The sequence below is a fragment of the Alexandromys fortis genome, unplaced genomic scaffold, assembly GCF_014885135.2.
Source record: "Alexandromys fortis isolate MF-2015 unplaced genomic scaffold, M_Fortis_MF-2015_v1.1 scaffold_199, whole genome shotgun sequence".
NCBI classification, from domain to species: Eukaryota; Metazoa; Chordata; class Mammalia; order Rodentia; family Cricetidae; genus Alexandromys; species Alexandromys fortis.
In genome coordinates this window covers 184939-195430 of record NW_026068074.1, presented here as the reverse complement: position 1 = coordinate 195430, position 10492 = coordinate 184939, and the positions used below count along the sequence as shown (strand labels likewise).

The window sequence follows — 10492 nt, the reverse complement described above, 5'->3', positions numbered from 1 at the left end:
GATCTGGAGGGCCAGCCTGCTGAGGCCCTTTGCTGCATGAAGTGAGTTTGGGTGATGGGTGCCCTGGTATCTTCTCTCAGTTCTAGCATTCTTCTACCCACCGATTTCTGAACTTGGGTGAGTTTTGTCATCCTGAGCTGGCAACAGCATTCCAGCTGACACTACACCAGCCTGGCAGGGGCTCAGCCCTGGGCCGCTCTGAAGGTGAGTTTTGTTTTTGTTGGCTTTTTAAAAACTGACTAAAACATGTTGAGAATAAGAAGTACCATACAGGCTATACACTTGGACACTGCCCTCAAAGACGTCCACAGACACACAAGCACTGGGACAGCCCTTCTCTGCACAACAGTGGAGATCTGTGGTCTGAAGCTTGGCCCAGCCAGCACTAGGTGCCCCCTATTGTGTGTGACATGGACCCCACAGGATGCCTAAAGACTGACTCTTCTGCCTGTGGGGCAGGCTGCTGCAGCAGAGGCGGGCTCTATCAGGAATGTGAACGGGCTCTCTGGATGCAGACTTGCAGACCTGTCTCCCCGCAGGACTGTCAAACTGGAGTATGGGCATTGAGGAGCAGGAACATGAGAGTTCAGACAGTGCTCAGCTAGCGCAGGGCTGTCTCAACCTTACCTTGGCGGTGCCCTCAGAGGAGCCTGAGCAAGAAGGGTCACTCAGCAAGAGGGCAGGACCTAGGGAAGAACCCTCAGGGAAGCTTTGACTGTTTCCCTCAGACGTGTGAGCACCAGATGCCTCGCTGCTAGTCAGCAGAGCACAATCCTCTCCTTTCTCTGGTGTCATTCATGCTCTTGCCTGATTTTTAGATTTGAATATCTATTCCCGATGAGAGGGAACCCAAGCAGATAATGATAAAATGCCCCCAAAACCTTGCCCAGGGTTGGACGGAGGACCTGCTGGCTACTGTTAGCACAGAAGTGCTGCCCTATGTATGGACCGTCCAAGCTTTGCCTTAGCGCTGACAGTGGCACTGGGATCAGCCTGTGCAAACCTGTTGCCCTGTGCCAGACTTCACCTGGTGAGTGTTCTTGGGGACATGTCCCTCAGCAAAGGAGTGCAGGGAACAGTCTCTGGGCACAGAAACTTCAGGAGCTATTACAGCAGGCCTGTTAACTGGGCAAACTGTTAATCTAAGGAAAGGGGATCTGCTGTGATGGTGACTGGGTGGAAAGAAAGGTCTGGTTCCTTCTGCTGGGTGTCTCCCCAGCTCCTGATGAAAAGAAAGGAAAGACAGGCCAGTGAGCTCAGAAAGCCACAGGCTCCTAAGCCAGGGGGCTCCCTGAGGCTGGGGAACGCCAGTAAGTGAAGTAGGCATGCTGTTGGTGGGTCTGAGCCACATGCAGTGAGGGGAGGGGCTGGTGGGAGGGGTGGTAGCCAGGCGGCTGGCTGGGCCGGCTAGGAGGTGTAAAGCGAGGTGAGCTGGGGCCAGCTTACCCTGAAAATCCCCCTCACACGTATCCAACACTGCGTCACTCATGTCACACAGCTGCAAGAACATAATGATAGGATTCGGAGAGAGGAACAAACAGGATGGAACACATGTAACAAAACACTGCCCATGTCACAGTCCCAGATAGGCCACACTGACTCCAGAGTCTACACTGTCAGACCTATACATACACGACACACAATGGTCTGCTGCCCAGAGAACACTAAAACGACAGAGACGTCGGGCAGGATGTTACTTTAGTCAGAAGGTCACAGACATTCTTGTGACCTTCTATGCCTCACAAGCTAAAAGGCACTGTCCTTCCTTGACTGCTGATACCCACCTACCACTATGTCATTGTGTTCTCTTCCATTTTCTTGAGTGACATCACTGTTCATCCTATGTCTGCAGAATGGGTGACCTTGTATCCCTGCCCGGGAGTGGTTAGAATGCTGAAGGCGCAGTCCCACAAGTGCCTCTGGCCAGTGCCCACTCTACGAGCACAAGGGCAGCACCCACGGTTAGGTTTGACTGAGCCAATCAATGGGTGACCGCAGCTGTGTGTTCAATATCGGTTAATACAGTGTTACTCAGTATGTAACGGGTGACCGCAGCTGTGTGTATTCAGTATTGATCACTTCTGAAAGTATAGAAGCCAGGTTGCCTGGTGGCTCTCCCCATAAGGCTGCCACTCCTGACCCACCACAGCGCTTGCTATTGAGTAGCATTTTCATGGACAGCCAAGAGCTCACCCCCACAAGCTGGCTGCCAACTCAACTAGGGAGGACCATGGCAAGTTTTGTGATGATGTGGTGGGGAAAGAAGGCAGTGTCTGAGCAAGGTCCCACTGTACCCAAGTATGTTGGTGGTCTTAGTATGTGTGTGGCATATGATACTTGTGGCCCATAATGCATGTAGGCATGTGGTTTTCTTAATGTGTGTGCATGAATGTCATGTGTTATATGTTTGTGCATGCTATGTACATATGTATGTGTGTTATATGTGTTGTATATATGTGAGTATGGTGTGTACATGTGGTCCAAGTATAGCTTATATATTTGTGTGTGCTGCATGTGCATGTAGTCCATATGTGATGTGTGTACGTGGGTGTTAAGTAAACATGCAGGTATGTGTATGCACATATTGGGGTGTGGTGTATTTATTGTGGTGCACTGGTTTCTCAACTTGACATGAGTCAGCTGGGAAGAAGGAACCTTCTTGAGAAAATGCCCTCACAAGATTAGCCTGTGGGCAAGCTTGTGTGATACATTTTCTTAACTGATGATAGGAGAGAGGGTCCAGTCACTGTGGGTGTTCTCTCTCACCATCATGTCTGGGATCACAGTCCTGATAGAGCAGTCTGAGCAAGCCATGAGGAGCAAGCCAGTAAGCAACACTCTTTCAGGGCCTCTTCATCAGCTCCTGCTTCCAGGTTCCTGCCCGGAGTTTTTTTTTTCCAATTTTCTTAGATGATGGACTGTAAGGCTAATACCTTCTCCTCCCCAAGGTACTTTGGTTCATGATGTCTTTCATGGCCATAGACCCCTACGACAGTGTATGTGTAGTATTGCTGCAGGATATTTGACAGTACTGTGACACTCCAAGACAGCCGGAATAAGGGAATGATCACAGGACATTAGCAGCCCCTGACCTTACAATTGTGTAAGGTGAGTGTCCGGGAGACATTTTCAAATGCCTCACTTCTTCCACAGCCAACAGTGGCCACAAACTGTAATTTCATACATTTTCCTGGGAAGACAACTCCACCTTCATTTTGAATTTACAGTACAATGCAGTAAAGCAGTTGGTCTGACTAATTTGCTGCTGGGGGGTTTTGGTGAGAGAAGAGGAGACTTATTTTTCTGAAGGTGACCCATCTGTAATACGTGTCTGCAAATACATCTCCCTAGCGAGGCTTACTTTTCTCCTCAGGGCAAGGCGCTCTCCTCCAGATAAGTATCTGTACTGTTCAGTTGCTGGGCTTTTTCTGGGGGAAGCTGACACCGCCTCTGTGCTCTGATGCCAGCCTCTCTGGAGGTCTCACTCCAAAGGACTCAGTCCTACCAACTGCACAGAATTAGATCCCTAGGCTGGAGAAGTCCCAAGAGCTCCCCTGCACACTAACTGCTCCCCAGGACCGCTTTCCCTAGGGGGCTTGTGGCCAGAGGTGACTGCTGCTCCTGGCCCTGGCACACTCTGCTTTGCGTCCCAGGAGCCCTGCAGATAGCCCATGACCTGCATACCTGTAGACATGCTTTCCCCTGGTGACATGCCGTCTAGCATGGGGTGCTCCGTGGACTGTGGACTTGAGGCCGACAGGCTGACACTAGGAGGCTGAGGTGGCGGCAGGGTGGGCCTCTGTCGGGGCTTAGGGGTGGGCCGAGACTTGGCTAAAGTGCTTGTGAAGACAGAGGGAGAGGCCAGGGGAGGGGCTGAGGCAGGAGAAAGCTGGCCAGAGGCCAAGGAGTACCCTGGCGGGTAGCTCAGTCCATAGGGGGATGGAGTGCTCGGTGGAGTGGGAGACAGGCTGACTGGGGATGGCTGGCCAGTGGGCTGGTCAGAAACAGTCCCTGGCTGCACGAAGGGGACCTTGGGAGGAATCGGTGCCAACTTCTTTGAAACTGTAAGAGAAAACAGCACAGGACAAATGATTATCAGGGAAGCTCACTGGAACGACTGGTAGTGTGTGTCCTCATGGTTCCCAGCTGCCATTGCTTCCTCCCATGATGCCACGAGTAGCCAATGAGCTTGTAAAACTTCAGAGAATGCTGAGTTTTCTTAACTTACCACCTGCTGCTAACTTACTTCTCTTCCTCTCCTTGCTGAGTTCTAAGAGGAAGTCAGTAAGGCCGGCTCTATTGGGGAAGATTTTAATTCAGGGTGTTACCACAGCTGCTGAGGGCTGCCAGAGAAGAAAATGGGCTTGGAAGCTGCACAATATCTCTGTCTCCCATTGATAAATCCTCCGGCTCCAGACACCCCCAGCCCACATTGACTCAGATACCCTCTCATGTTTGGGCACCGGCTGCCCAGGCTTTGGTTTGTAATCTTTGAGTTAACAGATATAATAGCTTTTGTACATCGATGGAACGCAATGCATAATGACCAAATTACAGTCATTACCATTCCCTTGTCCCCAAGTGTGATCACTTCTGTGTGCTGGGAACTGGCTAAGACTTCCCTAATTCCTTGGAAATGTCTAATTAGTTACTGTATATGGACTGTATAGTTAGCCCACTGTGCAATGGAACATTTGAACTCCGCCTCTCACAACTGTGACCTGGTAACTGCATCCCCCACTTCCATGCCTGTGGCCATGGGTCACTGTCTTTTACCCCTTTTTAATTAAGAATTGCACTCCCTGGGCACAAGTAGGGATGGCCCAATTGTAATTTTCTCTTTTGCAGTGCTGGGGAATAAGAAAGTGGTCAGGCCCCAAGCCACACCACACCCCACATGGCTGCATTTTAAAGTGCAGCATTGCCCCGGCCTTTCTGAATGCGTCTCTTTCCCCTTTTATTACTAATCCTAGAGAAACCTGCTACCTTGAATTGAAAATGAACGCTCTCCACAATGGAGTCGAGTACCCAGGAGATCCCACTGACAGGCAAACGCCCCGAGAACAGGAACATTAGTCTTCAGAACCGAGGGCTGGCTGCCAGCACAAATGCTAGAAGGACCTCATCTAAGTCTCCAGAGAGACCCAGTGGCCTCCTCCCCATCTTTGCCCCTCTCCAAAGCCACTCCATGAAAGAAAAGCCACTCTGAGGATATCCACACTGCAGGGAGGCGAGCCTGGGAAATAAGATAAGAGATAGGCTCTGCCAACTTGGGGTCAGGTTTCTATCTTCTACTTGCTCCTACATGCTTTGGGGATAATTATTTTAGCCTCTTCTAAAAAATTAAACGGGCCTCTTTTGTATAGTGTGAAGAACAAGATTTTCTCCACAGCAGTGTGGTAATTTAGCGGCATTACGTGGTGATGGTAATTTAGCGGCATTACGTGGTGAAGCACCATAGCGTCAGGATACACTCCAGAAGTTCTCCTCCATCCATGTCCTACTGACCCGCCTCATGTGTGGTATGTTCCCTGGTGGGGTTGGGAGCACTGAGACTGGGAATGATTCACTAAGCAAAGGTTTCAGGAGGCCCTTGCTAATGGGGAAAACGTCCATATCCGGCCTAAGAATGCTCAGCAGAGGGGACCTACCTTTCCGGAGGGTGTGAGGACTCTGGTCTGCAGGAAGCTGGCTGGGGCTGGCAGCCGGCTGTGGCCCCAGTTGCGACCCTGGGCAGGCTGTCCCCGGGATGGAACCTGGACTTCCTTTTTGCCCAGACCCTGGAGACAGTTCCTTGCTTTTAGACACACTGAAACACAAGCACACAGGACAAGTCAGCTCCAGCACCCATCCTGCTCACTGCACTGCTAAGTGTCTGGTCCCTGCTTAACTCTCACTGCTTTGTCTCGGTTCCTTCTCAGTGCCTTTGATGGTCCCGGATAGGGGAGGTGCCTCTCCCTTCCTGGAGCACTGATGGTGTGGGTTCCCCTCTCAGCTTGGTATTCACAGCCAGCATCCTCTGCTCTCTGGTGACCAATGAGCACCGTGGAACACACGTGTGGCCACTCTATGTGCTATCCTCAACCAGGGAAAGCCGAGTCATTTTGAAGCTAAAGACCTGAATCTTCTTGTTCCTTCCATCATCATGGCTACCAGAATCAAGAGGGCTTGCTAGAGTCAGTGTGCCCAGCAAGCACTGATAACACAGTCTCTACTGCCAAGCCTCTGGCAATGGCTCTCCAGTCAAAGAAGACATGTCTGGCTTTTGCAATAATCTGTACCAGTGAGTGATACCCTTCTTAGAAGTGTCCCTAAGAGGTACCAATGCACAATAGCCCTGGAGTGCCTTCAGAGCCCAGGTGATCCATCCTCAGGAGTAGTATTCATATGGACAGATAAGCCACACTACATCTCTTTTGTAAGATGGGACAAGCGGTGATGCAGTTGAGTGCTGCAAGAGGGGACCATCTCAGTCAATCTGGCCATGTGCCTCTTCTGTCTGGACCACTGTTACCAACATCTACATCTCTAAGATCTCACTGCCCTGTGTGCAACTCCCATGGACCCTGAGTCCTGTGGGTGCAAAGCCAGCATCTGGGCTTCTCTGAGCTACAGTCAGCAAGCACTCCAGCACACCCGGTGATCTATGGTTATCTCCTTTGCCCTTTGTCACTTTTATATTTTGAAATGGAATTGTTCTACTCATTTAAGGATGCAAGCAATAAAAAATAAAAAACTGCAATCTGATTTAGGAACAGTATAAGTTAAAGGCTCAGGGTACTCAGCACCCCATCTCACCTCATGTCTGTGAGGGTGTGTGTGTCCCTAGCATAGCTGCCCAAGCAAGCAGCCTCTCTAGTTCTCTGGTTGCTGCATGAGAAGAGAAACAAACCACTCCATGGTGCGCTTCCGCTTCCAGGTCTTGCCTTCTGCCTGGGCCTCACCAGGTACGGTATCCCTGCCTTCCACCCTGGACCACACTGAGCCTAGTGTTGTGTCAGGAGGGCATGAGATGTAGACAGAAATCCCACGTTACTAGCTTTAGGCGAGGAGAGTTCTAGTAATGTTCACTGAACTGGTGGTGGAATGGATGCTCTCTTCTCTGAAAGGCAACGCCAGCAGACAGCACACTGTGAAGATGACCATGCCTTGGGTATCTGCCACCTTTACACCTCTGGTCTACACTAATGTTAGTAGTGAAAACTGCCCCTACAAACGTAAAGGCAGAAGGGAGAAATGCTGACATCCTCAAGTTCAAACCAGTGAACGTATACAGGCAGGGGAAGAGGGACATGGAGGGTGGGAAGTCCCCAGCAGGGGCTGGAGAAGTGCCACCTTCTATGTCTGCTTGGGGATGCTGCTCTTGGGAAGCCTGTGCTTCACCTGGTAACCCAGGGCAGGTGATGCAGGTGACTGGGCGCTGGCAGGATGGAGAAAGCCAAACATGATTGTTCTGCTGTGGCGGGGTGGGGGTGAGCAAGTCCAGGAGGCCTGGAGTGGGAGCCAGAGCCCAGGCACCCCAGCATGTACCCCAGCATACAGGCCAGCCTTCCATGGTGGGGGCTGGGCTTACCTGGGGCGCTCAGGGGTGGGCTGCAGGCTGGCAGCTGATGGAGAGAGTGCAGGAGCCGGAGTGGCGGGGCTGTCTGGGACTTGCTCCGGCAGGGGTGATGGCAGGGGTGCAGCCAGCTCGGAGGGTGGGGCAGGAGGCTGCATGGAAGGCGGGGCGCAGGATGCTTTCCGACCAGCAGAGGAGCCTCTTCGAGCCACCCAAGATGTGTCCATGACCCTCACACCCATGCTAGCGAGGGACACAAAGACATCTGCTTACCCACGTGTGACAGGTGACATGTTCCCTCCCCCATGAAGCAGAGACATTCAAGCAATCTGTTAGGAGAGAGCAGCAGCCTTAGCACCCTCCTGGGCCCTGGGAAGCAATGCCTACAGTGGAGAGGTGTGGCTAGCGACGCTCCAGTGCCCGGGCTGCTGGGGACCAGCCCAGGCCTGGCACGAGCCGCCCTCCCACAGTGGCAACGCACAACGGGGCACAGCCAGCAGCTTGGGAGCCCACAATCTGTGCTTTTACCCTCTGCCAAAGCCAGCAGGCCCTGGGATAATGGCCCCCAAAGCATCCTGGGGTGTGGAACTCAAGCTGTCCTCAGAGCAGAATGTGGCCTACCTGTGGGGCAAGGGAAACATTCTTCCCATGTGAGATGAAGGAGGGTGGGATATGGAGGGTTCAGTCTAGGACGTGAACCAACCGGCAGGAGACTTCTAAATACATCCTTTTTGCAAGGTGGGTTCTAGCCCCAGCTTTGCCACTGCTGGGTATCCTGTCAAGGCACAACCTCTGTAGGCCACAGCTGCGTATTTAGATAGCATGGAAGGAGCTGCTCATGCCTTTGGTCCCTCCAGGCTCGGAGTCTATTTTGATGATGGACACACAGCTCCAAGTAAGTCGGACAAGCAACCAAACATGGCACATTCACCCTCTTGCCGAGCTCACTACCACACAGCTTGCTTGCTTTAAGAGACTGCAAGTGGCCTCGTAGCTACCAGAGGATACTGTACCTTTGGATTTTCCTAAGGCTGCAGGGACAGAAACATACAGATATTAGTGTCAATGAATCTACAGCTTCCTTTGGACACAGGTGGTATGTCTGCAAGGGGTCCTGTGATAGTCAGAGTCCTGACTCTAATAATGAGAACTTGGGTAAAGTTCGGGTTGTGTGACAGGGTGACTACTGTGTAGCTGCCCTCCAAGCCTCTCCTGTGTCTACACAAGCCACAGTCGTGTCGGTGGATAGAGCAGATCTGTCTAGTTGCCAGGGGCTTTGGGGACGATGGAATCATCAGAGCGCCAGACATCTGCTCGTTTTCAAGTTGTATGAAACACAGAAAGCAGTGAGCACCCCATCACAGCTTCGTTGACTAATACAAGAACTCTGATATGGAGGGAGGCATGGACTTCTGTGCCAGGACAAGCTGCACTCCAGGTCATGAGCATCTCTAGTGCTTATCAGCACAGGAGGGGAAAGTAAGAGGACACGCCCGTGTTCATCACCCCTCTTCTCCCTCAGTGGTCCAAAGGGCTGAGCTAGTGCACCATGGAGTCCTGCCTGTCTAAAATGGGCACATGTACCTTATAGAGGTGCAGCAGGATGAGAGGCCAATTCAAAACAGAGATAAGCTGTAGCAGGTGGAGTGGATCCTTCAAGGAAACACACCTCAGCACAGACCGGAGGTGAGAAGTGCCGTGAGGGTGCTTGCTACCAAACCAACTGAGGCTGCCTTAGCTTCCTGAACCTTTCATGCCTAGTGCTATAGCTGCCATTTCTAGGTCCCCTTGAAGACGGCTTCAAGAGGGCCTCTTGGAATGGAGGGGGAGTATCTCTTCCCAGGACCCACTGGCTTTTGTCATCTTGAACAAGCACCCTCAGAGAGCACCCAGAGAACCTCAGGAATGTCATCAAACTGGAGCAGGGGGTCCATGAGTGTCCCCTGGTAGTGACAGCAGGCCAAGGAGGATCAGCAAACTATGCTTTCTGGGTTTCAGAATTTATCAGGACAAAGGGGGAGAAAAGCTTATTCCTGAACAAAGGGAGGGAGGCTGTAATACTTAGTGTCCAAGGTCAGGCAGCCACGGGGTCCAGAAGCCCCACCCCTCTGCTCTGCCACATTCTCTCCTGCTTAGGAAGGCCTTCCCTCATCAGGGAGGGAAAGCTGGGTCCTTAGAAGCAGAGCTGTGAGAAATTCTTTCTCTTTCCAAGGGCAGCTTCTAATAATGAGAACCTCAGACCCCAGTCTACCCACTGATCTGGTTCAGCAGCAGAAAGAGCAGGCTTGGGTACCAGTTAGGTATTGAGCGAGCCCTGGTAATTATGACCGGCAAATGTCAGCATCTAAGAATTCCAAGCTGAGTGCACACTGCCGCCTTCACCAGAGGCTGCTGGCTATGCCAGTTACCCCTCTGCCTGCTGGAGAGCCTGATGGGTGGGATATCGTGGGTTCAGTGAACACGCACACCATGTCCACTGACATTTTCAAGTAGTTATATAAATCTTGGGGTGACTCAATAGCAAAGGTGGAGGCTATGCTCACAAATACTCAAATATTCATTTAGACTCAAAGGAGCAGTCTGCTAATTCTGTATGCCTGAACGTCCACATAAACTCAGCCCATGACAGCCATGACAAAGCTGCTCCGAAAGGGGCTGCCCACAGACGAGGGGATTAGACTGTCAGTCTGAATCGACAGTTCTCAAGTCTTTGTTGTTGTCTCACAGAGTGATCAGAGCAGACTCAAGGTGCTGCTTGTGTTTAAGGGGGACAGAATGGAAGTGGGTGACTCCGGTAGGTGCTGCTGATGGAAACTCAAAGTCAATGTGGAGGCCCCAGCACTTCCATGACTCACTCTTGTGAAAACCTAGGGGCCAGCCTTAGAGAAAGGGAGCAAATACCAGGTTAGGAGGAGACCATGGAAAGCTAAGGTT

At 51.7% G+C, this 10492-nt stretch overlaps 1 protein-coding gene across 4 annotated transcripts in view; it reads right to left on the bottom strand.

The window, feature by feature from the left end:
• Nucleotides 1–10492, bottom strand: part of Arhgap44 (Rho GTPase activating protein 44) — a 152862-nt gene that overhangs the window by 1932 nt on the left and 140438 nt on the right. For 2 of the 4 annotated variants that reach the window (XM_050121575.1, XM_050121578.1), the window contains 3 exons: nt 7574–7801; nt 5652–5809; nt 3685–4062 (listed from right to left, as the gene is read on the bottom strand). In XM_050121575.1, coding sequence (XP_049977532.1) covers nt 3685–4062; nt 5652–5809; nt 7574–7801 — 764 coding nt within the window. Of the gene's footprint in view, nt 1–1446; nt 1499–3684; nt 4063–5651; nt 5810–7573; nt 7802–10492 lie in introns of all 4 variants that reach the window. The other 2 variants (XM_050121576.1, XM_050121577.1) reach the window with 2 other exon arrangements.